The sequence below is a fragment of the Pungitius pungitius genome, chromosome 15 (genome assembly GCF_949316345.1).
Source record: "Pungitius pungitius chromosome 15, fPunPun2.1, whole genome shotgun sequence".
Taxonomy (NCBI): Eukaryota; Metazoa; Chordata; class Actinopteri; order Perciformes; family Gasterosteidae; genus Pungitius; species Pungitius pungitius.
Window position 1 is genome coordinate 12,748,642 of NC_084914.1, and position 27,720 is coordinate 12,776,361.

Below are 27,720 nucleotides of genomic sequence, written 5' to 3' on the forward strand. Positions count from 1 at the left end.
AGCTCTCTCAGAAGGAGGGTTTGGTTGCAGTCAGGGCTTCAAACTGTAAACTTTGAAACAGTTTTGAGGTTTAGTAAACAATCCCAAGGTCTAATATGAGAAACGGACACAATGAGGCATGTGCTTGAATAGCACAAGGGAACAACTGAAGGGCTGCAGGCTCCAACCTGCTGTCTGAGGGTGTGGGTTCATGTCCCTTCATGCAGACATCACTTCTGCTTTGAAAGAGTTTTGAGGTTTGAGTAGTAGTCTCAAGGTTAAATACGAGAAACAAAAATGTAATTTGTGCATGGTGAGGTAGTGCAACACAAGACCTGAGGAGCAACTGTCCTTACCCTGTAGGTTGTGGGTTCAAGCCCAGTCTTGGGTTTGAGCCTTTGGCTTTACTTCAGGTTTGAGTAGTAATCTCAAGGTTAAATACAACAAACAAAGGGTTTGTTAGTGTGTGGTGAAGTAGCACAGTGGAAGAGCTGCTGCCACAAGCCTGCACTGCACTTGAAGGTTGTGGGTTCAAGCCCAAATGTGGAAATAGCATTTAAAACAGTTTAAAAGTTTAACTGACATGCTCAAGGTTAAATAGGAGAATCAAAGTTGCCAAAATGTGACCAGGACTGGTAGTGTAGGGGTGCAAGAAGGAGCCGAAAGCCTCTGAAAGCGCCGCCAGTGGGTTCAAATCCCGCTCCTGCCAAGTCTTGAGCGCACTACCGCGGAGGTAGTTGTGGGGGCATTGTCCCCACTGGTTGTTTCAGAGAAGAGAACCCTGGGGGTTATGCAGAAACACAAGGTGCGTTCACTTGAGTTATGATGGCATTGTCAAGAATGATGAAGAATCTTTTGAATGATGATGAATTGATTAAATTTGATGTTAATTGCTAATTAAGCTTTTAGCACTTATTAGCCATGCTACGTAGCCTATAAGGGTTCCACCTTTTTGACGGGAGAGAAGGCCGGATAAGTCAGTAAAGATGAGCAGATGTGTCTCATTCAGTGGTCACACTGACATGAAACTTATTACAGCCTCTGAGGGCATTTTTCAAGACAATCACATGTTTGTCTACCTCAGGGCATCCTGTGGACAACCTTAAACTGACAGTCTGGCACAGGGTGTAGATTTGTTTACCCTTTTTAGTGCATCCACCCTCCAATTCTCTGTTACATTCAAATTCAACTCACTTGTGCCTTTGCCAATGCAGGAAGGATGAATAGCATGGTTGATCCTCCAAGATGCACCAATCCGTCTCTGGGGCAATATCCCATTATGATTTTTTATAAATGTCAGTTACCCAAAACTAAAAAAGGATTTAGGAAGAGCCACCATGTCCCTTGAGGGTTGAACCCTTTTTTCCTGTGCCGATGTGAGGGTTTCGGGACAGAGGATGTTGCATGTGTACAGACTGTAAAGCCCTCTGAGGCAAATTTGTAATTTGCGATTTTGGGCTATACAAAATAAAATGAATTGAATTGAACCCAGATAAGGTTTAAAGTAGAGAAATTTGGGGCATTTGGCATTAGTGACAGGGACGTGTAGGCTTTTTAAATTATCTAACAGTTCTGATGTACTGGAAAAGATTTTGATGAAACTTCATTTTCTATCACCACTTGCCTCTTTGTTCTTTCGAGGCATCTGCATTTATTCTCTTTTGTATGGGACTGACCTACCACCATAGTACGTGAACGGAAACTTATCACTTAAACTTTGCTGGTGGTCAAAAGTAGTCCTATAAGCCTCATACATGGTACAATATGTACTTAATTGGTTTTTATATCATGTCAAAATAATAGTATTTATTCAGGCTTGTGTTACATATTTCAAGGAAATAAGAGATTCATCTTATGTAATTATCCAATTAGATAAAGTAGGAAAAATAATGAAATACCACCGCTGCAATGTTATTCTATTTTTTTGTCACAGAGCTTTAATATTGTTGTCGTTATGCTTCCTCATGCTGTAAAACTGTAACAACACTATATACAAAGTGTGAATCATGACACAACAAAGCGCATCAAAAGCGAAATGAGGATGGTGGAGACAGATCGAACAGCAGCACGTGACCTGCCCGCAGCTCCTCCACACACTCACTTTCACTTCTGTCGCGTCTCGTGTCTGACTGGGAGGCCGAGAAGTCCGACAGCACGCAAAGGCAGCACGCTTCCTGTCTGCGCAATAACCAGACGAGCCGCCGGATCAGGCTGCGCAGTCCGGCGCGCCCGCACATGTAGCACAGGTTTGGGACGTCGAGTCATTTGGACCTGTTCTCTTCTCCCGCCCCCTCGAACATGAACGCGACTGCGCGAAGTGGGGCCGCCGGAGGACACCAGTAGACCCGCGAGACGCGCCGCACCCCTCCTCCGGTATCGCGTAACTTCGTCTCAATGGCGGACCCAGCGGAACCAGCACCGGGACGCGCGGCGGACGGAAAGACGGGCGAGATCAACGAGGCGGACATGGCGCTGAAAGGAATCAATATGCTCCTCAACAACGGCTTCAAAGAGAGCGACGAGCTCTTCACGCTGCACAGGTCCGTGAGTGTCTCCCCGGAAGCGCGTCCGTGATCGATTGCTTAAACGGTCCCAGCCGGTGTTATTGTGTTCCCCCGGTGCACGTGCGCGTCCCGCAAAACAAAAGCCCACGACATCCTCGCCCCGCTCGTCGGGGTGGAGCGCCGTTTGATCCGGGTCACAAGCTCGTGGAAGCACCGCGGGCAAATATATCCACGCCCAGTGTGACCTGTCTTAAGACTTAATAATAATGTTATATTTATTGGATGAACATATTTGTGTTAAATGTCTCAACGTGGTCCAGCTACCTTGTTGACATTACAACCATTTTTCGGTTGTAGACATTTCGTTCTCCACAACTGATTTGACCAATCACGTAAGTAGCCTGTGCACATTCATAAATGAGTACATCCAGAAAGTTCACTAGGATTTTTCAATACTAAATCATCTTTTTTTCACCCACACACATAACCGTCATTTTCCTTGTTTTTCTCTTCGTGTGAACCATCTTTTTGTTTTTAGGGCGGTTAAATTAAGACCATAAACGGGTCTGGGTGAGTTGCACACCGCATAAAGGTCACAAGTCCTCCCGTCTCTGCGTGACCACACACACACACACACACACACACACACACACGCACTGTACACATAGCGCAGGTTCTTGAATACACTTGAATACACTCAGTCCTGCTACACTGTTCTTATCCATGCTGATAGTTTCGAGGAAACGGTTTCCTTTCAACTTGGATGTTGATGCCACAGAAGGGCAAACCCTCCGTGTCCTGACCCCCGGTGTCAGCTCAAATGTCACCTCCACTAATTGCACTAAGCACCGGGCGTCCTCCTGGCGTGATTGCAGAATAGGAGAAAGATGGAAGGAAGTGGAATATGCACTACGTAACAAACCAGGAGGACTTTCTGTGCAGTTTTCCTGGGCCTCTTGGGGCGTCTCTGTGCTTTGCATTATGGGTGTTGGCGATTCGATCGTCTTGAGCCTTAACCTTTTCCCGTCTTCACAGGGAATCCTTCTAGGGTTTGATGCATGGAACCAGTTTGACACATCGCTGTCTCTCCACCCACACTCCTGTTTGTTGCCATCTAGATGTGTTTCCTGTGCACACACGCTGACATTTCTCTGATCTTTACACTGTTTCAGGAACAGCAGTCCTCTGATGAGTTTCGGGGCCAGTTTTGTAAGTTTTCTGGTGAGTTATGAAGCAACATCCATGTTTGGAATTTCAGATATATTTCAGAAAAAAACTTTATTCACCTTAACTTGGATTACTTGCTGCTACCTTCAGGGTTCTCTGAAAACACAGTGCGAGGGAAATGTGAGAAAGACCTTGAGCAAAGGGAGCAGATCACAAGTGACGTACATATTGATCTTTAAAAAAGTTCCCCTCCAATCATTTAAAGGGTGTAAAACATACAAGACGACAACATGCCTTGTTCGGGGTAGTCAGGGCAACCAAATCCCTCAGCACAGTAAAAAAAAGTTTCCATTCATGGAAAACAAATGCAAATCCTTGAAAACGAGTTGTGCTGGAAAATAATTTTCTCCTGTTGTGTTTTTACTGAGAATGAACGAGAACCTATCAAAGCTCCCTAAAAACAGATTGCATTCTAAACCTCAACGTTAAGTAGTGTAGTCTGTGGACAAGAATGATCCCAGTTCCATTATCCAAAGACAGCCTTTCTTGGCTTCTAAGGATTGTGGCTCTCCAGCATTTATTTGTGAATGGTTGAATGTAAATACCAGGATTATTTATTTGGCTACTTTTTTTTTTTTCTGTAGACTGCTATGATGACGTTTGAGGAGGAGAAAATGCAGATGGCCTACGACGACCTCAAAGCCACAGAGAGACTGTGCGAGAGGGAAAACATTGGTGTCATTGAGACCCTTAAAAACAAGATGAAGAGGAGTGTGAGTCACCTTCAACACTTGTCAACCGAATGCATTTGATAGATATTTATAGAACGAGAAGCATTGTCACGGTGGCCCATAGCGAGCTTCCCAGTTACGTCCGCATACAAGAGCGAGCTGTTTGTGTGGGCAGACGGACCCTCAGAGGTGTGGGGTGGCTGCAGTGGACCGACTCCAGAGGCAGATCATCATCGCAGACTGCCAGGTCTACCTCGCGCTGTTGTCTTTCATCAAACAAGAGCTGTCATGTAAGGCAACCCTTTACTAGCCCTTGTTTGTGGACGATGAAAGACGGTTTAAAAGCCCCCTTTTTTTTTATTGGTAATTGAGAAGCAGGTTTGTCTGACCTGTGCTTGAATCTCCTGGCAGCATACATCAAAGGAGGCTGGGTCCTCCGTAAAGCCTGGAAGATGTACAACAAATGCTACAGCGACATCACACACCTGCAGGAGGGCAAAAGACGGCGAGCCTCCGAACAGCAAGCCGCGGCGCCCCCGCCGCTGTCCTCTCTCCCCGGGCCGAGCCCGCCCCCGAGGCCGGACGGCGTCAGCCCCGAGGCTCTGGATCGGCTCAAAGGGGCCGTCAGCTTCGGCTACGGCCTCTTCCACCTCTGCATCTCGATGGTGCCGCCGCACCTCCTCAAGATCGTCAACCTGCTGGGCTTCCCCGGCGACCGCCTCCAAGGCCTGTCGGCGCTCGAGTGCGCCAGTGAAAGTAAGGACATGAAGGCCCCCTTAGCTACGTGAGTGACTACCTTTGTGTGTCTGTACTTTGGCTGTAGCTCCGCTCTTGATCGAACTCGTGCAGTCGTAATCAACATGGCAAAGTGTGTGTTCTTTGTTATCATTGATTACGTTGGCAAATTTGTTTGTAGTTTTTTAAGACTGGAAATGTGGTCACATGTACCTGGAAATTTAAAGGTTTTATTAATCTTCTGCAGTCTCTTTGTCCCACCACAAGGCGTCATCTTTACAGACTCGTTACAGCGTATGTGCTTCCCTCGCAGCCTTGCCCTCTTGTGGTATCACACAGTAGTGCAGCCCTTCTTTGCCCTGGATGGCACAGACACGCAGACGGGCCTGATGGAAGCCAAATCCATTCTTCAGCGACGGGAGGCGATCTATCCAAACTCCTCCCTTTTCATGTTCTTCAAAGGCAGAGTCCAACGCCTCGAGGTGAAGATGTGTTAATAATAATAGACGTTATTGACTCATGCCATGTGGCCAATTCTCCTCCCTTGAGGAAGCTCAATATTGCCTCACGCCTCTAAGTTCCTCGTTGTAGTGCCACATCGGTAGTGCCTTGACGTCCTTCCGTGCTGCCTTAGACCTCGCCTCTGGCCAGAGGGAGATTCAGCACGTGTGTTTATATGAAATAGGTATTTATTTTTCCCCACCTAAAGATACTTAAATCGGTCTGCTCAGCTCTGGGCCGCATCATAATTGTGAATTTTGAACATTTTTAGGTTGGTGCAGCATGATCGAACTGAACTGCGGAGAAGCCTACAGGGCCTTTGACCGTCTGAAGACGGAGTCCCGCTGGTCCCAGTGCTATTACGCTTATTTAACTGGAGGTTGTGACCGCTCAAAAGGCTTTCGAAGACATTTCCTGTGAGTTTGGTATTGGCTCATAATCCATATTATGTTTTAGTGTGCCACGGAGCCACGGGTGACCTTGAAGGAGCTGTCGCTGTTTTCGGGGAAGTCGAAAGACTTTACAAACGCAGGAACAATCAGATCGAGTTGTTCTCCATGAAGAGGGTGAGGGTGTGTCCCAGAAGATTTTCCGCATTGCACATTTCGGGTGACACAGAGAGAATAAGTGCTTGTGCGCATATGTTACCAGGCTGAGAAGCTAAAGACCTCCAGTCTATCCAAAGAGCTCTGCATCCTCTCTGTGATCGAGATCCTTTACCTGTGGAAAGCTCTGCCCAACTGCTCCGCTGCTAAGCTCAAGACGATGACACAAGGTATGTATTCATCTGCAAGCTAGTGTTGCTGTGTTGTTTTTGCAGCCTTGTTTGTCATTGCGAAAATCAGAAATTGTATTTACCTTGTTCTAGTCCTGCAAGGGATCGACGATGCCTCGTGTGCAGGCCTGAAAAACCTGCTTCTTGGTGCCATAAACGGATGTCTGAATGATACCAACAATGCCGTTCAGGTACCATCTGTAAAATGTATAATACAATGCAGCATGGAAGGATGCAATGGAGGATACATTATGCTCATCACACAAAAGTCAATACCGTGTTGATGAAAGCTGTAGCTAAAAGTGACTCTTCTTCCCCCCCCCCCTCCCTTTGCAGTTTTTCCATCTGGCAGCGCGAGACGAGGTTGGTCACCTGAGCAACTCCTACGTGCAGCCGTACTCCTGCTATGAGCTGGGTTGCGTCCTGCTCACCAGTCCAGAGGCAAGTTTGTGGTTGTTTGGGAGGGCCACAGTAAGATATGCTGTTTTCCCTCATCGGAGTCCTATAAACATGTTTTTTGTGTTTTCCAGTCTGCAGAGAGGGGCAGAATGCTGCTGATTCAGGCTAAGGTACAGTAGCTTTAATGTCATGGCTTTTTTTTGCTCCATGCTTTAAGATTTCGGGCTGGATTGTCTTTGCTTATTGATGGTGATTTCACTAAGTAGGTGGTAGGTCCAAGAATAGTTCTCCTGCTGAAAGGATTAATTAGTTCACCCCTGACAAAGATCTCGACATTTTCTTTAGTCAGTTTTGATCAATGTCTTTTTTTCGGATGAAGAGAAGATCAATTCACTCAATATATGATTAGATAATTGCTCATCCAATGAAGTCAGTACTCAAACTACACAGGGTTGAAGCAGTAAAAAAATAGCAGCCAACAAACTGGGAGATTGGGTCTGTCTGACTTTAAAAAAAAACTGCTGCTGTACAGAGGCTCGTCTTCCCCTGCTCCGTCACCACATCATGATGCATCATGATAAAGCTCGCGTAGAGCGGAGCATCCTGGAGTCACGACGAAGCAACGCAGGCCCCATCCCAACTACACTGAGCTCACGCAGCAGTATTTCCAACAATACGCCCCAGAGGGCTGGTTTAACATAATGAGCAATAATGACCAAACCCAGTGTGAGAAGGCAGTTCTAATGTCTGTTTGTGGCTACACAAGTGCAGGAAATGGGTATCGGGCATCGCCTGCACTACGCCGAGCGCAGCCTCACCCAGCTGGATACAGTGCAACAGCTTTGATTTTGGGGAGCTGCCATCTCCAGAACCCAGTGCTGCGTCTGTCACGGCCAACTCCGCCTCCCTCAGCAGATGCGGCGGCCTCTGACAGGAGGAGCGCAGCAGTGGGCCCTCTGCTTCTCTTGGCGTGTATCCAACGCGGCTGCATGCCTGGGCAGTGACAGCGTTGTGTGCCAACTGCAAAGCCTGGTGGAGAATGGGGCACAAATAATAAAAAGTTTTTTTTTTTTTTTTTTCGGACTATGCAGGAGGACTATGGCGGCTATGACTTTGAGAACAGGCTCCATGTTCGTATCCATTCAGCTCTCGCCTCAATAAGGGCCGCTGCAGTCCAGACTTGACGTTTCGTCTGCACCAACCAGAGAGGACGGGAAGGAATGTCTATTCAAAGGACAATAGGCCATCCAGGTCACCAGTGAAACACTGTTTTGTTTGTATTGGATTTGGAGTCAATACATATATGGGAGAGCAGTTATTCATTTGAAATGAATACTTTGGGTATTTATTGCTCATATGGTCATTTCCAGACTAAAATCAGACCAAATGAGCTGTGAATTAAATTAAAGTAAAAGCACACATCCTGTGTTAAATGAATGACTCAGCCGGCTTACTGTTGGCTACCAACTTCGATGTAAAAGCTTTGCTAGTCCATAGGCATGAGGGCTTTTTAAAAGGTTTTTGTAGTGTAGCCCATATTTTTAAGCAGAATTGTTTTCAGTGTAAATGTGTTTGTTTTAATCATTGTGAGCAGCCTGCTCATGTTTGTTTTTAAGAAAATAAAAATATAGTAAAACATCTAGCTTCTTGACTTTGTGTAGATAAATGCATTCAATACTATTTATTTAACATCAGCTGGTGAGTCAACCACAAGTCTAATGAGTTCATACTTTCATAAGTTCTTTTGCACAGGGAAGATGTTTATATTATGACAGCCTTTTTATATAAATATCACATGAGCAGCAGTGAATATTTATTTTGATTGGAAAAAAAGTAATTAGTCTACCATTAATATAACTATATTAGAAACACGTTGAATATAGTCACATATTAGGAAGGTCTAGACAAACGTTACATCGCTCACTAAGTAGGACATGGCCCATGTTGGATTAGGAGGTGGGATAACTGCATGGAGTAAAATAACTGAACATGTTTATTGCCGCTCATCTTGTAACACCTTAATCTAATAAGGACGCTTTCACAAAATCAAGAACCTGTAATCAACATTAAGCATTTATTAAACAATAGAAAGTCAGTATTGAGAAATCTAAAACCTATAGCAGCTACCCACAACATGAGAAAGGGAATATTCAGTGCTTGATTGTGAAGGAGCAAAGGCCTGCATAGTTATAGCGATGCACATGCATTTAGTACACTAGTACAATATGAAAAACAAATATAACAGCTAATTGAACTTAACTTTCACACACGCACACCTCTATAGTTGCAGAGCTTGTGTTCTTGGTTCAATATAGTTGGAATAACAAATGTTCTAAATGATGTATTAGAGTATGTTGTACTGCATTTTAGCATGCAGAAGTACAATCAGTGTCAGTTCAATAACAGTAATCCGGAGGCATCAATATGCCCTCCATTGTAGTGGCAAATGTGCTCACACCAAATTCACACCTATTATATATTAGCACGGGTGTACAAAATACATTCTAGTTTTTCCTACACAAGTGGTCAAGAGCCGCAATTAATAAGCTTAAGAGTTTTTGTGCTCCACTGTTTACACACATCTATCGAGAAGAATATATTCCACTGGTGTTCACTCCGTGTTTTACGGCCTGTCGACTGTTTTAAGACATTTTTTCAGCACATTTCCTTGACCCCATCTAATGTTCTGTACCAGCTTTGTGACATTGCTGCATGCCCTTGAACCCAGAAGATAAAGTCCGAAGGTAGTAAATGTAGATATCCATGTGACTGGTGTATTTCTACTTATTAGTAGATGTCAGGCAGGTCGGTGTAGTTCCTCTCCCAGTAGCCCTTTAAGTAGATCCAATCCTGAGCTTTGTTGTGAGGGTTTTGTCCTTGCGCAAACCACCTGCAACGTTTTAACAGTGAGAAGATCCATTCAGTAGGAGCACGGCATTGAGGGTAAGAGGGAAATTAAATTGAATCAAGACAAATCAAACGCACCAAAAAGGAATAAAAAGGTTGCTTCTGCACCTTGTTCAAACTGAGTATCGAGTATGAAACACTGGTGCTAGTGTCTTGTCAAACGCATTCAATAACACGCAGATGTAGTAGTGACTTTAGTCCTGAGGAGGGGGGTGTGGTGCAGCACTTCAAACCAGACAAAACAGCAAGAAGGCAAACCTTGAGCCAAGGGCACCGCTCCTTTGTATTTTAGTAAAGGGCACAGCATAGTTGATGACACAACACAATAGGGACACAATTAGTAAGAACAAATGAGTGGACCAATTGCAACACATCATATCACTAACTAACCTGGTTTTCCATTCATCCGGTGATTTGCTGCGATTTTTCCGGGCCAGTCTCTGCTTTTCCTCAAGTCTCTTCTTCTCTGAACTGGCAAAATCTATGAAAGCGTGAACATTGCAGAGAGCGTATTCAAGCTGATGTGGCATAATAGGGAATCAAACCGGAGGCCAAAACACTGTACCTATGTCTCCATTCTCCATGGCGCGAATGTCCGGTCTAAAACGGCTGTCTGTTGTGGGCGTAACTTCCTCAGTGCTCTTGTCCTGCTCATTCAGGTGCATGGCAAATGTGGAGAACGCATAAAACTGCCAGAGAGAGAATGCTATATTACGGTACCTTGAACTGTCTACAGAGGACCACACAATAGCCATCACAAGCTCTTTTCTTCTTCTCCTCCTACCTGGGCCGAGTTGCTCGGTCGTGGCGTGATCTTCCAGATGAGCTCACTACCTGGGATGACCAGGACCGTCTCAGCGTCGGGGGGAGGCACCTCTTCCGGCTCCTCGTCCACGCTGCCCTGGGATCACGGACCCACAAAATCAAAGTTTAACTTGAACCGAATGGAAGCGGCACACGGGTGATGTTGAAAACACTAAAGTTCATTACCCGCTTCTTTTCATCCAAACTCTTTTTGTCCGTCTTTTTGTGGGAATCAAAGGTAACCGGATCTACTGCGTACAGGGATTCAGTCCATTTGCCATATATTGCACAAAGCTTCTTTTTGCTGAAAAAAAGAAATAGGTTAATAACTTTTGATACAACATCACTGAGGCTTGCCGTTTTTACAGTACTGATGAATTATATGCAAACTGGGCACATCACGAAATTCAAGACACATCCCCATTGCTTTAAGGCAATATTAACCATCAGATGAATGAAATGTAAAGAAGAAACCTTTTATCTAGGATGTATCCTTCCACTTTATGTAACTCTTTCCCAAAGAGGCCACAGGGCTTGAACATCATGCTGCATCTCTCTCCCGTCCTGCACAGAATGATAGAAGGTTTTCATTCTGTCAACTGGGCAGCGGCCCCGCTGCAGAGCCAGTGTCTGAACAGTGTCTGATTTGCTCTTACTTGTGATTGATCACTTCCACGCTGCCGTACTGCTCTATCCAAAGCTGACCGACGATAATGTTGTGGACACAACAGGTTGGGTTGGTCCAGGTGTAGGCTTCATTGTACCTGCAGAGGCAAGGGAGTAAAAGGTGAAAGACAAAGGGAGCGGAAGGGGACGCCAACTCAAAACTTCTTTCACTGTCCACTCACTTGGGCAGCTCCAGTGTGATGAGTCCTTTGGGCTCAGCTTCTATGCTCTTTCCCCAAAACTTAAGTTTCGGATAGATGGAGCCGTGGAAGACAAAATCCTGGTTGAGGCCCTCAGCATGAAAGGCACTGACTGGTGGGTGATGGCTTACTTGCTCCGACACCCACCTGAAGCCTAAATCTTCTCTGAGGGAGAACAGGCACATGTTCTATATTAACATCATGAGATTGATCTTTACAACACGATTTGTGTAAAGGCGTGCGCATTAGAACATGGTAGTGCGTTCGAGGCAGACCGTCTTACCTGATGAGCTCATAGGTTTCCCCCAGTAGTGGGTTGAAGGGTTTCCCAGTCCTCTCCCACTGCGATGCTACAGCAGACACGGCAAAGGCTGCAACACACTAAAAGGCATTCGTGTGCTTTTAAGTTACAGGTCACCGAATCAAAAACCAACAGGATTTTTTCCCCTTGCAAAAAACCCCAGTAAAAAAATCACAATGCTATAGCACATCCTAAAAGACTCTACAGCTCCGTTCGACAATAGAAGACGTCCCTTTGGTGATTAGCCATTGGATTTGTGTCCATTGCTTTTACCAAAGCAAGTAAACGCTGGATTGAGATACCTTCATCCTCTCCACAGAATCCGTCGTGGCATTGGCCTTGTGTATGAGGTAGGTGTGCTCCATGTATTCTGTTAACCGCTGAAGGAAACTCAGAGGCTCATTAAATATCACAGGCATGGCAATCTTTGACAACTCCTGAAAAAAGACGTGAGAGAAGACACAAGAAACCGTGAGCAGTTTATTATGAAGTGCAGCTCTGAATTTAACTACAAGACTCAATCCCCATATTTATAAAGCATACATACGGTCCAAATTTCATTAACACATTTTGATACAGAAATTAATAACATTATTCCTCAAGCCATTAGGTAAGGACTAGGAACAAAAACTAATTTTGCCTAATTACGTACATTTTAGTCCTCATTGTACTTTAAAAATATCTCAAGTGAGTCGTTCTTTTTCTCCCAACAGTAGATTAAAGCAACAAATAAACGTTAATTAGTGAAATGAGAAAAGCCTTCTCACCATGCCAATGCATTTTTTCAGGATACCCCAGATGCTGACATCATTCCTCGAGAACATGGAAGTCGGTAGAGATGTTCTGTAGGAAATAGGAGCATTCAGCCATAATGAGAAAATTACAGTAATCCCCAGGTTTGAACCTGGGAATCATAGATGGCAAAAACACCTGAGGACACATCATCTGGTCCTCTACACACTCAAAAGGAATTACTTCTATAACATGTCACCGAACACAAATCCAATACCTACAAGAATTGGGAAGAGTACAAATAAACACCAGTCATATTTTTCTTAAACAATTTAAAAGGCTACATAGCTTTAACCCCCTTTTGGGTACAAAGTCATCGGACACCTGTAAACCAATGAGCCTTGAGCCTCATGCAATACCCATGAAAGGAGGCACAACTGCAAATGTGCGTCGTGTTTTTCTAAAACTGGTTATAAAGACCAGCTCATTATGAAATGGATATTTTTGCATTTGAAGCTCGGCTTGTAAAAACTTCCCACAACCAAGATTAATTAGGATTCGACTTTCTCTCGCCGCCATTTCTCCACATGCAGCTTTTCTACTCCCTCTCAAACATTCTGCTGCTTGAATCGACCTCTTCTGTGGTGTGACCGAGTTTATTTCCCAGCCCTGTTTCACTGAATGTTTGCTGGAGGCAGATGGTGTCCTTGTTTGAAGCGGAGTGCCGAAGCAACTACACAAATAAAAGCCATTACGTCGATAAACAAACGGGAGGTAGGGGGTGCTGGCTGGCTCCATCTGCAGGATGAGCAGCTCAGGGATGGAAGGCTGTTCCATCAGCCTCAGCCACAAAATGGATCTTTCTACAGAGGACTCATTTCATTGGACGTTGATGAAAATGAAAACATGAATGAAGGGTTTTTGGACATAGCTAGGGGGGTAAATTATTTTTTTAAATAAAGTTGAACATGATCAGAAATCCTCCTTTTCACGTTTGAGAAACCAAACTGCGTTGTTTGAAATACCGAAACAAGTCATCCGTTATGAGTAAATCAATCTTATAAATAAATCAATACTTGAAGCAGGCCTGTTTTTAACATTTATACAATACATCTACACTACTGCATGTGTGATATCAAAAATCAAAGAATTTGTTTGGTACATATTTTAGAGAGTTTATGGTGGGGTAAATATAAAAAAAGAATGTTAAACAACTAAATGTAGGCCCATCTACAGTCAACCAGGGACAACAGGATCTTAAATGACAGGAGTATTTCCAAATAAACAGACACAGCATGAATCTTTAATGCACAACCATGCGCACACAAACACTGTGACACACACACACACACAGTCTCTCTCACACACACACAGTCGGCCAGCCATCCTTCCTCCAACTCCTCTACTGAGCCAGCACGTGCTAAATTATTCATGGCTCACTTGTTGGATTAAAGAAGAGAGGCCAAGCCAGAACAAGAATTCACAGAAATTAAAGTGATTGTCAAATCTTCACAAAAGAAAAGCCCCATGCGCTACATTATTTAGTGGCTTTTGGAGTTGTCAGTCAGGGAAATAAAAAAACGGGCAATTCTCTGAGGATCGGGTGCTCAAACAAACACGCCATTACAAAAACAGACCGAGTGGAGGTATCCGAATTCACCTGCGGAGCCTTTGACTTTCCTCTTTGTAATGAAGTCTACAACCAGTCATCAGGCCTGCATCTACAATTTCACGTACAATATTAGTTTTAGTTAAATAATACTGAATCCTGCCATCAGCAGAGACAATCTTAAACAAAGCCTTGGAGAAACATGTTGCTGTGTTTTTTGGGAGAACCTCGAGAGGAGAGTTCATTTCTTTATGGTCTGACAAATGTAGTTTTTGTATCCATGTTTAATGGTAATATGCTTAAATTATTATTTTTTTTTAAATCAAACGACAGACAGGTTGTTTGAAAAGAGCACTCCACATGGCTGACTTTAAATTTCCAAACGTTCCACTAAGCCAGTAAACAAGCATGACATCATAACTGGAGAACGTCCCACCTGTGCTTCTCGACTCCATTGTGCTGGTTGCCATGGTTACCCTCCCCTGACATTCCGGCAGGCCCCCCGAGTGCACTGGGATGGCGCTGGCTGCTGAGAAGGGGGGTGTCTCTGCCCTCGTCCTCTTCCCCGGAGTGACCGGCCACTGACAGGAAGCCGCTCACCGAGACCTCCGAGTCAGACTCTGTGTGGGGGGGCGACAGGGGGAAGATCCCGGGTCATGCGCCGACACATACAAGTTCTAGTGGCCCGGTTCAGAGAGCGGCAGCCTGAACCGTGTAACGCCCACGAAAAAGTATATGCGCTCCAGTTCCTTTCCGACCTCCCCCCCCCCTCCTCCCTGCTGACAGCCAAACCCCAGCAGAGGATTGTGTTCCAATGAGAGGCCACACGCAGGCTTCATTTCCTACAACATTGTTTGCCGTGTGCTCGCTTGATGCTGCGCCTCCTCTGTCAGTAACATTACAGGTAGTGTCACCTACACAAAGGGAGGGAAGAGTAGTGTGTGTACACTATGACGGGGGGACTGGTGCATGCAGCGCCATACTAAATAAAGTCTAGACAGACACGTAGGTTAAAGACACAGCAGCTGCATGGCTGTGCGGTATATACAGTCTTTGGGGGTTTTACACACTTAACTCAGCGTGCAAAAAATGATTAAGTATATGCAAAGTTTAGAGTCTACGGGCGTCACTGCCTAAGAAATATTTTGGGGCCGGCGATGAATAATGCAACGACTCCTGAGAAAGCTTTGTCCAAGGTGCACAAACATGTTGGAGGAGGAAGCCTCGTGTAAATAATTACCATGGCGAGGCTTTTGGATGAACAAAGACACTACTTTTTAAGATACATTTCACTACACACGCAGCTAAGCTAGAATTTTGAACTGTGCAAGTTTTGCTACGAGTCAAGTGAGAACCAAATACGGAAGCTCTTCGATACTAGAACGACGCTGCGCTGATGGAGGCCTATGTTTCCGACAAGTGCGTATATAATACAGGCAACGAGCAGATGTTTGAAGACCGAGCGTTTTTTTACATCCGTTTGCAAGCCCAACTTATTTGCACTTCAACGCCAAACTGGAGACAAGTGTCAAACAGCAGAATGCTGTGAGACCAACAGCATGAATTTGTATTGATGCCCCTTCGTGATTTGTGTATATGCCGATTCGAACACTTGTGAAAGCATTGCTCTGTACTACAAGAGGAGAAAAACTCCACAAAAAGGGATTGTGGGCATTTCTTCCTGACTGAAGGCCTGTTTCACTGAAACTACTTCATTACTGAGGAACTGCAGTGTCAAGTTATTCACACCACAAGCCAAGCATCTGGCTCATTCTAAGTAGGACTATTTTGAGCAGCACTGTACTAGTTTGTCAAAATAATGACCCGTCCAAATAACTGCGACCAGTATATTAAAAAAAAAAGATAACCCCAGTGAGATATTAACGTCTTGATAAGTTTGCACCTAGTGGCTGCTGACCTGACAGAGCATCATAGAAGTCTTCTTCATTGAAGGTGCTGAGGGTAGACGACCACCTGCTCTTGGCGCGAGAGCGCTTGACTTCGTGGTTCTCGGTGGCCAACGTCTGGAGGGCCTCGGTCAGAGCTTGGTTCTTCTCCACCTCCTGCTCAAACTTCAGGCTCCACACCTGCAAACACAGCGACCACCGAGAGATAAAACCCACAGACACACACACCCCAGAGGAGGTCTATGCATCCATACATCTTTTGAATATATAACAATTTGATCGGTAAAGCATGTAGACGGTTTTGATTGACTGGTGGTTGTTTGATACGAAGGCGCTTCTAGGGCGCCCACAGCGTGCGTCTTTGGGGCATGTCATTGTTCCCGATCCACGTATCCAGTTTCCTTGAGTCAGAACTAAACACCCTGGTCCCCCAGATCCCTGTGGCCCAGGATTGAGTGTCCCTTCAGGGCAACCCGAGCCAGATCAGTGTTTCCTATTGTCCCACTCGTCTGTCGGGCGCCCTGCGCTAACTAGACAGACGACTGGCGGTTTGACATAAAAACAAGTGAAGCGGAATAAGTCAATGGCTAAAACAAATAGTTTTGTTTTTTTTAAGAAACTGCAAGTGCATTTCCAAACTCAGTGCACTATAATGATTAAGTATAATAAAAGAGACAAAAAGCATTCACAAGGCAAAGAAAGTGCTCTGAAAATAGCCTCCCTGGATTAAAAGGTGCCACCTTGGGGGAGGCAGCAGGAGAGAAACAGGAGCTTGCAAATCACACTAGAAGTCAAAGGCTGCAAGGCGGGTGCCAAAGTCTTGGATTGGAGACGAAAAGTTCAGTATTATCGGAAAGAAACAACCACCTGTAAAAGCACTTGCAGATGCTCAGCGTGGGCTAGAATTCCTGCCTGTAACCAAATGTATTCCCTGAACGTGGCTCACGCCATCCCTGGAACTACGTTTCACTGATCGCCACCAGAGATTTGGATGTAGTGCTGATTGACAAGAATTTTGGAAATCATAAGCTATATGTAAATAAATCAACTATTTATAGATGATGATAATAATGATGATTCTGCAAACACACATACTGTGTGGTGAAGACGAGCTGCCCAAGGCTGCCGATCCGGCCTTTTGTAATGAATACTGATCGGTTCCAATCCATGCTAGTCGATCGAGGCAGCCCAATACCAGCTGAGGACATTTTATGTAAAGACCGAAGGGCATAATGAAAACCTACACTACACCTACCCTACACTAGACTTTAATATAGAAGAATGATCAATGACCAACGATCTAAACTCTGCAATACAACCAAACACCTTTGGTCAAAACAGCTCCCTAAAGTTACCCATAAGCACTGTATACAGACCTGTACCGTTGGATGCAATAAGATTGCAGTAATTGTGAGGGAAGCCCTAACACTAGCTCTTTCAACCTCGGCACTTCAGCAGCCTGCCACCCACAGCAGAGCACACATTTCACTGGAGCCGTCATCACACCTGTGCTGCTGTATGTTCAGCCCCTGTAGGACATGTTCCCAGCAAATTAGAAATACAGTTCAGTGATATTGCTCGATTTTCATTGAGAAACCCACTAAAATCTCCCAGATTTCAGCTCCAACTGTAAGCAGTCCATTCATGCAGAAAAGTGAGAAAGATAATTAGGCCGTCTATGCATCAAAACAGCAGTGAAAGCAGCTGACGAAATCCATGTCGCATATCAAATGTGTGCTAAAAAAAACAAAACAAGCTCCAATTAATTTGTGCCTCTTTATGTGCGCGCTGTAGAAAAATGGAGCTTGACGTTCGAGAGCCTGTATTAACGCTCCTTGTCCCAGCCACTTGGCTAAAGAGCCCATCCAGGCAGAGGACACTTTGTTGTGTAACTAGCCCGGCCAGCTCTTTTGCTCTCACAGCATCCTCTCGCCTGAGCACAAACAGCGCTATTTTAAGCCCTGCTGAGCCTGTAGTTGCCGGAGCCTGGGAGGGAAGCTTCTCCTTGGCCAACACCCCAAAGGGGAGAAATTTTACTTCGTTGTCGAAGCTCTCTCTCTCTCTGCCGAAGGGGAAGCAAATCCCAAAAGGCAGTCGCATTACTCTACACACATTTCAGACTGTATTTGTAGATCGAGCTGTACACGACTATATGATGGAGGCCAGCTAAGCAAATTAAAAAAAATGTTACCAGTACATCATAGCGATGCAGTGCCAGTTAAGTATAAGGAGTACCACAAAGTATCACCTGGTACACATACTCTGCTAAAAAGGTCAGAATCCCCAAAAGGCAGCATACACACTCCCTGTCGAGAATGAACTGAAAAAGAAGGAAGTCCCTGAAGAGACCGACACAAACATTAAGTAGTGGCCTGTGAAGTCTCCCTTGGGTGAGGGATGGCAGACACCAGGTCAGCTACCTGTATAGGGATGGTTAATGTAAAGGTTAAACTGGTAAACTCGCCAATCCCAAAGGGCTTGAAGATCAATCCGATCTCTCACCGGCTGTAGATTTTAAAAAAAAATCTATTGACTATGAATAACTTCAGATGGGAGGGGGGGGGGGGAGGGGGGTACTATGCTGCCACTCTCCTGTCTTCAAAGCAATACAAGCTGTCAGACACGTTTACCTGTGCGACACCACAGTGGCTTCATGCTGTGAAGCTCAATTTGTTTTCTTGACAGCTGTGTCAACAGCTGGAAGCCTTCTGGCAGACAAAACGCCAGCAGAAAGGCTGGGTTTAATAACCTGTGTGGTCTAAATGACAGATAGCCGCTCAGATCTCTCCACGTTAAATGCTGTGTAGCCACCAACCTCCTGTGCCCCGTGTGCACTGTAAGCATCCAGCACTCTGTAGCATACTTTACCTCTGCAGCTGTAACGTGTCGGACCACATAACACTGAAAGTGCTGTGAATCCGGATTCCTCTCCACCCGGATATCAGAGTACATCAGCATGTGATGACTCTGTTATAAACTGAGCACAACAAATGTGAAAGTGGCAGCAATAGGGGTCTCCACGGCAGGACAATGGGAGTGGGATTAGAGGTAATGCTGCCTAATACGGACAGTCAGCAGTGTAGAAAATATAATCCTGTTAGTGCACGTAGTAGAACCAGTTTAGCATGAGCCGGGTTTCTTAATGTCTTAACAAGCGCGTTACGTAATGCTTGTTAATACGCTTTGCTCTTTTTATACCATCCGATTGTCAGAGAATCATTTTGTGTCCATCGTGACGTCGCCTGGCAAGAACTTGGCAATACTTTACATTACATGTCAATACTTCTCGGCTGATGAGACTGCAATAAATGTTCTCAACCTCCCAGTGATGGGTTATTCCTTGAGATAATCCAGCCGTTGTTGACACCAAAACTATTTGGTTGGGCAATGCACACATCACTGTGTAAACAGGCAGCGTTGGGCATCCTTGTGCAGTGTTACATCCAACTTCAAAAACATCCTGTCGTTGCATGGGAAGTTAATTCACTGATCTTCCTTTTATTATACATACCCACCCACCCACCCACACAGGGGTCCTTAATCTCACGTATTTTAATCTTTGTTGCTATATGCAAATGGTTTTATAAGACAAGAGTAGTAGACATCATTATAGTACTACTATAGTCTGAGAATTTCAGTAGGGTATTTAGACACGGTGCCAATTCCAAATTCAAATCAAACAAAATAGATTGAGACCAATTCATGATCTCACAGTTCTTAATCTGGATGTTTTATAACAGTCAAACACTAAAGAGCAAATGCTGTGTTAAAATCTCTCTCTCTCAAAAGTCTGACAATCACCATTATCATATCAAACTAATCCTCTAGTAATTTAATCTTTTCCTCTACATGCTTACTTTGACAGAATGTATCACATTGAGATGATATTAGCAAAAACTTACCATGAAGGCACCACTTCAAACATGCTCAACTTCACACTATGAATTTAGCTGACTAAATCCACGAGAATAACTTCCTCATATTGAGGAATAGCTTCAGACCATCCATCAAATCAGCAACATTATAAAAACATCAGATGTCAACCAGCCTATGGGGAAACTTGAAACACTCAACATTACAGTTAAGTCATCAGGGACCAGCCCACTGCACACATGCACACAAACGCACACAGTTGTTTAGCTGACACGCTGACAAACCGGCAGATAGAAACAGAATAATCGCTGGGTTTGTACCTGTGCTGATACTGGAGTCTCTCCTTTCTCCTGTGCTCGGGTGCTTTGGCATGTGGAAGTGTGCACGCAGGTGTCGTATTTTCAATGTGAGACGGTGAATGCATGCATCTCCAGCTCAGCCTGTGAATATGCACGCGCTTGCTTTGCTCAATGCACAGCCTTTCCCTGGAGCAGGAGTGTGTGGTACAAGTCCATGGGTGTGTGTGCGTGTGTGTGCGTGTGTGTGTGTGTGCGTGTGTGCGCGCACGCGTCTACACTGATCTGCAAGCTGAATGCAGACCTAAGCATAAAAGCGGATCTCGCCTGTGTCCTTCCATTGCCCCCCCCCCCCCCCCATCCCATCTTCTCCCCCATAAAGGACACAGCACAGCCGTCGGGAGGGACAGGGACACACAAAGACATCAAAACCTGATTGGTGTGAATTAGCAAATGTAAAGTGGAAGAGCTCTGGGATTATCATTCAATATGATCTATTCATCCAATATGAGCAAGGGAGAATATTCATACATGCTTAGTGGGCTGCAGCTAAGGGTACTTATCTCAAAAGATAACTACCCTCCAAAACAATTAAATCAAGTAGAACATTTCTGTTAACTAGATCTTAAATGAATAAATAAATATTGTATTTTTTTTTTACTTTCACTACATATTGTTCCATGCTCGGTCCATTCCACGAGGACATACTTTGACATTAAATTGTACCTTAAACCTCTCTTGTATATTTACTGCACATAGGATTGTAGGTTGGCCAAGCCCAAAAAAGTATGCTGACTTAAGTGCAACCGCATGCAGTGGGGCGTCATGTGATCTTTGCCATAACATGCATTTGGGTACAGGATTGCACTGTAGATCTAATGTAAATGTCAAATTCCTGCCTCACAAATGTTGCACACATCATAATATACATCACCGTAAAACAGTGTTTAATAATGTTAGGGATTTAAGCAGAATAGCACACCTAGTGGTAGAATGTATAATACATGTAGAAATGTTTAGTGTTAGAATTGAATTATAGTTTGTGTGATAGTATGTGTAGATAGTGGTTATCACATTAGCATGTTAGAAGAAATGAATGCAATATAAATCAAACAATCAAACAATTCATAGTCACGTAATTAAAAGGGCTGTCAAAATTAACACATTAATCCATGAAATTATTGTGGCCTAATTAATGCAACAAAATATTTTAACGTAGTTAATGGACGCTTGTTTAGCTGCGAACCGGAATTTGCAGGAAATGAAACCGCCACTAGCTGCAATCAGTTAATGTCACATAAAGATGGAGAAAGCTTTTTGCATTGGAAGTAATACATTTCTTTCATTTCTATTTACATTTTTTGGGGGGGGCAGCTTTTAACGGTAGGGGAAACACTGGAAAGATAGGACATCCAAAAGACACACCCCGATTTGATAAGTCTGACATATATATACATATTTTACTATTCACATTGCATTTCACTTTGTTTGGTTAGTAAATACTTTTTGGATTTTTTACTTTGAGCCAGTTAACTCTTGATTCATTGATTCCGGCCAGGACCCGTCAAGGGCCTACAAACCCCCAACAATAACCCAAATTGCAAAGTTGTTATAGTTCTGGCTGTATCTAAATACAGTACGTGTTAGTATAACACAATAGCATGATGGTGGACGACATAGCCCAAAGCATTCTGCATTTTGAATGGTGTTTGTTACATCTCTCCACGGTGTATATGTGGATACAGGCCTAATTAAGATAATGAAGATATGTTTACCTCCTCCTGTTCCGACAGCAGTTCCAGGCACAGATGGAGACTAGCACAGGTTGCACTGGAGAGCTCGCTGGTCTCTTTGGCTTTCAGTAAAAGAGGGGCAGCCAATGCTTTTGAAAAACCAAAAAAAACATACATGTGTTTAATGTTGGCTGCATCTAAACTTTCTTCATTAATATTGATTCATTGATGACTGTAATTTTCATGATCATTTAGACTTCTAAATGTCAGCTTTAGCAGAAGTTTAAAAACAGTGAACACTGGAATTAAAATAGCGATAGCTGACCACTTCCACGACTCTTACCAGAATTCTCATCATTCTTCACCATCGATTGAAATATTGACACTTCACTGTGCAATTTCTGCTGGAAAGTGTTGGCTGCCTGAGAAGAGCACAGGACAAAAGAGACACCTATATTACATTGAACCCTCCGTCCTTCCAAAATACCACTTTCTACTGTCGCATATATATATTATATATAAAATATCTCACTGGAAAGGTCCAGACTTAATCTTACCTGAAGTGCATGAGACAGATTCTTCACCGTCACGTCACCATCAGCCTCGTTGCTCATCGCTTCTGGGGTACAGTGGCGTGTGCTATAGGATGAATGTGCTTCCAACGCATCCAACCACCTCTGAGGGGATAAAGTACCAAACATTTACATCACTGTCCACCCCTGCAGATACATTGTCCAGGCAAGCGCTAAAGCAACCGTGTAGAAGGGGAACCGGATCTCACTTTTCTAGTTAACACTGCATTCGTCTTTGAGGAGACCTTAAAATAAAACACAGTGTCATCAAAGCACCTGAGCATGAAGAACCATGGATCCCATGGTTTGACCTAGAACGACAAAAACAAATTACTTACAGTCCCACTTGGCCATTAAATCTTAAAAGTCAGCAACTCAAATACAACAACAGAAAGATCTGAGGACGTCCATGTAGGGTCCTGGAGGTTAATCCATTAGAATGAGGGTCTAATCTCAGCTACCTACCATGCAGTAGGCGTCTTTCAGAGACTTGCAGCCCTGTTTTCTGACACCACCCATTGCATCTTCCCTGTATGGAGGAACAGATGAGCACACAACCAAAGACATCTTCACAGACACACAACGCATCACACAAAAACACACAAGCCATTTGCATACAGTACAGAAGTAGGGGAAGCTTGGGGAACAGGTACCGATGCCTCCATCTCAAAAGAAATGTTTGGAGGGAACCAGACTTGCCTTTATTTGAGCCACTGTAGGTCACAAGGTATTGTCTGGTTAAATGTTGCTGCTACAGGTATCAAATGTTAAATGATGGAGTAGCAAGAAAGAAACTTCTTCCATGACAAACGGCCTATATACAAATGAGGAAATTGGTATCAATATAAAATGATCTCACTGTTTGGGAAACCAGGAGATGGTTCCGTCCTCAATGACCACCCAGTGGGAGCGCCATCGGAGTAACCGGGAACTCTGTCACACAAGTACAGATAAACTAGGAGTAAAAAATATATATATAACGTGTATTATGCTTAAGATGATGCATTACTGAAAACACAAAAAAGACATTTAATACAAACCAAAGTACAGAAAGGAATAAAGGTTAAAAAAAGTCTATAGTGTCGGGGGAAAACATATTGCCTGACACATAGAGTAGAAAAGAATACACTCAAACATCTGGGTACCTTCCAAAGACGGCCTTCAATCTTCTGCACCCCACTGCTCAGATCCTTTGTGGGGAAAGGGGGGGGGGGGAAGATTGTTACTCTTCTACAGACAGTCTGATTGCTTGAGTGCTTGAGACCAGACAAAGGAAACTCCTTTACACAGAGACTTTTGGTTGTGTTGCTTCATCACCATTGACATTTTTATAACCTTTAAAGTCATTCATAAGCTTTTAATTTTAAACATTTTGTGGGGGAAAGTTGGCTCTACAATAACGTCGCAAAAAGCATCTTTTATGTTTTTCGTCTTACAGTGAAACTTGCATAGTGTCAATGGGAAATCATTTGAATTTACTCAATAGCGTAGTGCTTTTCTTTCATTTCCACCATGACTATGCAATGCGCTGCATTGAAGCTGTGCCAGTCTAATCAGGCATCCAAACAAGAGCTGGACGCTCAAGGACTGCTGGCTTCCAAGGCGGGTTTTTATAGTCACTAGGACTCAAGGGAGCATGTTATTGATGTGTGAAAAAAGAAAATGCAGAAACGTAATTGCGTGCACCTTTGTTTTACAACACTATTTCCCAAAAGAGGAAATAGAAGAGACATCCAGTCTATATTGTACGTGCTACACACGGTTTCGTGACAGTGGAGTGGCCTTAAGATCGCCAAAATAATAAAGAATCATCCTCTGTGGATCATGAAGGAAATAGAATACTTTAAAGCAACATTGGTGTCAAGGCGTGTCAATCGCTGAATGACACTGCCTCAACCTTTCGGTGGGAAAATGTGCTATTGTACCTTGAAAACACAATTAAAAAGGGAAGATGACAAACAACTTCTCTGCCCAGACCTTGGCTTGATAGCCTTCTAGGATGGGTCTCAGTTCATCGCTGCAGACCAGGTCTAGTGGCGTCTGGTCTGCAAAACAATCAGCCATACAATAAATCATCATGTAATATAAAACCCAGGATCAAAACTAGCAGAATAAACCTCTGCAATCCTAAAGATGCATTCTTTAAAGTAAAATTATGATCGCATATTGCACATATTAGTGCAAATAATAAAAAGATTGAGTTTATACACCATTGTTGTTTTTAGTGGTGAGGCTGGCTCCAGACTGCAGCAGCTTTATGATGCACTGCTTCTGCCCCCTGTAGGCTGCACAATGTAAGGGCGTATTCCCCACAGAGTCCCTGCAGTGAATATCTGGAGGTTCTTTTCCACTGAGCTGAAAAGTTAAAACGAAAACCACAGAAAAAAGCAGAACTCACATTCACCTATTTGACACCTCCAACTTATAACATAACATATATAAGTATATTCAACTTGTTGAGTAGAATTGAACAAATTATTGTAACCCAGTAGTGTCCATTATAACAATCTTAGAGGCAGTAGAAGGCAATGCTTAGTGTGTAAATGATTCTTTAGGTAGAAATGATGCGGACAAAAGTCAAATACACTACTCAAAATACTCAAAAAGGTCAGAGGCTAACCAGTTTGGACAGAGCGGTGATTTCCCCTTCTCTGGCTGCTTCCAGGAGCTTCTTCTCCTGGCGCTTCGTCTCCCTGGTCTCTGCAGCTGCACAAATCACCCAGTACGCACAAGAGCCGCTGAACCATCAGCAAAAACAAAAAGCATTTCATACCCTCCAGCATGGTTATGACTTCATCATCCATCGTGACATCTTTTGGGATTTGAGCTACTCCGTTGATTATGCTGCAAACGGCATCGTACCGTAGCAGCAACAGCACTATCTCCTTGAGAAAGAGAAAATGACAGATCTGGCAATCAACCGTCAATCAATTGATTTTGAAAATGGGAAATATTTGGTGGAGTCTTGTAAAAATGAAAAAAAATAGACTCATCAATAGGGAAGGTAAAGAGGAAAGTAATTTATTTGTACCCGTCTTCCAGTAAAGGCCGCTTTGTGTAGAGGTGTGTCACCCATGTGGTTCTGCACATTGGCATCAGCACCTGCCTGCGAAACGTGTGGAACAAATGGTTTATAAAAGGTCCCTGGACATACAGAGCAAAGTACACACAAAGTACGGTCACCTTGAGCAACTCCTCCACAGCATCCCGGTGTCCGAAGCAACAGGCCAGGTGGAGGGGTGTCCACCCCGAGCCGGCTACAAGGACGAAAAGGGAAACGTGAGTGGTTTCACTCCGGAGGTGCGGGTAATGGCGTCTTCTCCTCACCTACATGTGCAGTTGATGTTGAGTGAGCTGCTTTGGTTGATCCTCGACTCGAGGAGCAGCTGAATTTCTGCACAGTTACCCTCTTTAGCACAACGCAAGAGTGTTGTCTCAAGCGCGTCTGCCTCCATAAGCACACCAAGTCCTTTGGCCCGATAATAAACAAGCGGATCCAAACCCCTGTGAAGACATTTTGGGGACAACGAGGCTGTTATTAGACGGAGACAAACACCAGTGGAGCTAAATATAGCTTATTGGTTGCAAATTGACATGAAGTCTCTGGAAAAAAAATTTGGCTAAAAGTTTGGTTCCAAGCTAACGTTGCTATTTAAGTTAATTTCACTGAAGGTTCACTTGAGCTCGCGCAGTTATTTTTAAAACCGACATTACCAAAGGGAAGGAACGCATTAACAGAGTAATTCATTTGCAAAACAACGCTAAACAAAATGAGTTAGCAACTTCAGACACAGAAGTGGGGATTTTGGAATCTCACTTGACTCAACTTTCCAGCCAGAGCAGCGCGACCCGAAGCAGCGCCGCGGTAATTTGATCACGTCACCAGCTGACACAACCTGAGGGGGCCGTCACGTGACCCGGCCACGCTGTACGGGAGCACGCAGACACGCAGACAGCTATGGTACGGTCTCCCCCCTCAACCCCAAAGTAGCAAAAACACACACAAAACTAAATATTTTAAACTAATTATGTGACTTTAAGAATAAACTTAGCTTTCAGTTCCTCGGAAAAGTGCTAGTTGGATCACAAGTGGACTGCTTTGTATTTAATTGGGCTGGTAATTGATCAATTGGGCTCCAGTTACTATTCAGGGCGCAGATGGTTGTATCCAAATCAAATGTACTTCCCCCTTTTTGTTCCTTGAAAATAATTGTCTAATTCTATGCCACATTGCGGCTACATTCGAAATGGCAGACTCTTGTGTATCATTACATAATACATAATGGGATTACTATTATAATGGTATTCCTATTATTTTGTTAGTCTTGACTTTACAGTGCAGAAGCAATCACCGGAGTCCAATTCTTCTTTTGTACACTAGATGGAAGTATCTGCTATACCAGGCAATGTAACAAGCTGTGTTTATTTCCCACGCTTTTGTCAAAGAGAAATTAACCACAAAAACCTTCTGACACACTGTAGCCGCATATCAACCCTAATTGCACCTGACTTGAGTTTTAAAGGTCAATCATTTCGGGTATTTTTGGCTCTATTCTGTGAGGAATTGTAGCTTCAGACAATTTTGTGGTACTGAAGGTCAGTTCTGAGTGTGTGGCTTTTAAGACATTTTTACTTTGAGCAATTATGTACCCTGGTGAAAGTGCATCTGGCAGAGAGGATGATGGGATGTCTTACTATAATAGAAGTACAGTAGGTGTCAGCGAGGACTTCAAAGACGAGTAAGCAGCTATTTGAAAAGGGAGATGCCTTTTTGAAGGGCTTTGTTGACCAGGAACCTCAATGATTGACAAATACCCAGAAGAGCTGCAAGGCTTGGTCAAAATAGGATAAACACCACCCAGTGGGATTGGACCTAAATGCCGAAGCAACTAAATCACGTTTCCAAACAATGGTATATAAATCTGCCCTATATGTGTTTAAAAATTATCTTGAGACAACTAACAGAGCTTGAAACAGGCAAACACAGTGCTAATTCAGAACAAATTCAGAGTTAGCACGTCTAAATTATGCCAAAAAAAACAGACTGCTCTGACAAAGACAAACCTAAACAGACAAAAGGAAAGTTATGTTGGCTGTTTGCAAATATAGTTACATTAAATGTCTATGTAATTGGACATAATTCATTGAATAAGTAATTATTCATGAAGTGTTTTCACAATTTAATCAACCAGGCTCCACATCCCCAGCCGAACAATGTAGAGAGTTAGTGGTTTTACTGAGTGCAATCATTGACACAAACAGGACATTTTTGGCCTCGGCCTATTGTCTGTTAGTCTTGGCTATTAAGGGGAAAACGTGCTTGAACTCA

General features: G+C 43.8%; 2 protein-coding genes across 5 annotated transcripts; one reads left to right on the top strand and one right to left on the bottom strand.

Moving 5' to 3' along the window:
• The first annotated feature begins 1,908 nt into the window (after positions 1-1,908).
• On the top strand, positions 1,909-8,433 carry LOC119209396 (tetratricopeptide repeat protein 39C-like). The gene is made up of 14 exons (XM_037458718.2): positions 1,909-2,519; positions 3,656-3,704; positions 4,295-4,423; positions 4,557-4,671; positions 4,793-5,165; positions 5,430-5,598; positions 5,708-5,801; positions 5,889-5,996; positions 6,074-6,183; positions 6,269-6,392; positions 6,486-6,583; positions 6,729-6,833; positions 6,923-6,961; positions 7,883-8,433. Exons 1-14 carry the CDS (start codon positions 2,374-2,376, stop codon positions 7,973-7,975), a joined length of 1,752 nt encoding a protein of 583 aa, XP_037314615.2. The 5' UTR covers positions 1,909-2,373; the 3' UTR covers positions 7,976-8,433.
• Positions 8,434-8,842: 409 nt separating this feature from the next.
• On the bottom strand, positions 8,843-26,343 carry LOC119209395 (oxysterol-binding protein-related protein 1-like). 4 transcript variants are annotated; one of them, XM_062557640.1, is made up of 28 exons: positions 26,209-26,343; positions 25,723-25,895; positions 25,575-25,648; positions 25,423-25,497; positions 25,254-25,276; positions 25,012-25,129; positions 24,602-24,746; positions 24,369-24,436; positions 23,537-23,581; positions 23,251-23,324; positions 22,857-22,920; positions 22,601-22,702; positions 22,377-22,496; positions 22,163-22,241; positions 21,862-21,968; positions 15,929-16,097; positions 14,447-14,630; positions 12,437-12,512; positions 11,972-12,106; positions 11,652-11,749; positions 11,351-11,533; positions 11,159-11,266; positions 10,977-11,066; positions 10,689-10,806; positions 10,483-10,599; positions 10,264-10,387; positions 10,089-10,179; positions 8,843-9,681 (listed from the first exon to the last, which is right to left on the bottom strand). In XM_062557640.1, the coding sequence occupies exons 2-28, from the start codon at positions 25,844-25,846 to the stop codon at positions 9,579-9,581; spliced, it is 2,814 nt and encodes a 937-aa protein (XP_062413624.1). In that variant the 5' UTR covers positions 25,847-25,895; positions 26,209-26,343; the 3' UTR covers positions 8,843-9,578. The 4 variants fall into 4 exon arrangements, with proteins under 4 accessions (XP_062413624.1, XP_062413625.1, XP_062413623.1 ...); XM_062557641.1 differs by having other exon boundaries at positions 22,601-22,636; positions 25,012-25,097; positions 25,165-25,276; XM_062557639.1 differs by having other exon boundaries at positions 25,012-25,097; positions 25,165-25,276.
• Between the last annotated feature and the right edge of the window lie 1,377 nt (positions 26,344-27,720).

What these genes read in the sequence shown, in the direction of transcription:
- LOC119209396 (XM_037458718.2), top strand. Translation starts at nt 2,374, where the DNA reads ATGGCGGACCCAGCGGAACCAGCACCGGGACGCGCGGCGGACGGAAAG. An exon ending in GCAGAGTCCAACGCCTCGAG is followed by an intron (nt 5,599 to 5,707) that starts GTGAAGATGTGT and finishes TCCTCGTTGTAG; the next exon opens with TGCCACATCGGTAGTGCCTT. An exon ending in ATACCAACAATGCCGTTCAG is followed by an intron (nt 6,584 to 6,728) that starts GTACCATCTGTA and finishes CTCCCTTTGCAG; the next exon opens with TTTTTCCATCTGGCAGCGCG.
- LOC119209395 (XM_062557639.1), bottom strand. Translation starts at nt 25,846, where the DNA reads ATGGAGGCAGACGCGCTTGAGACAACACTCTTGCGTTGTGCTAAAGAG. An exon ending in CGGCCTTTACTGGAAGACGG is followed by an intron (nt 25,277 to 25,422) that starts GTACAAATAAAT and finishes CTCTTTCTCAAG; the next exon opens with GAGATAGTGCTGTTGCTGCT. An exon ending in ATCTGTCTCATGCACTTCAG is followed by an intron (nt 22,242 to 22,376) that starts GTAAGATTAAGT and finishes TGCTCTTCTCAG; the next exon opens with GCAGCCAACACTTTCCAGCA.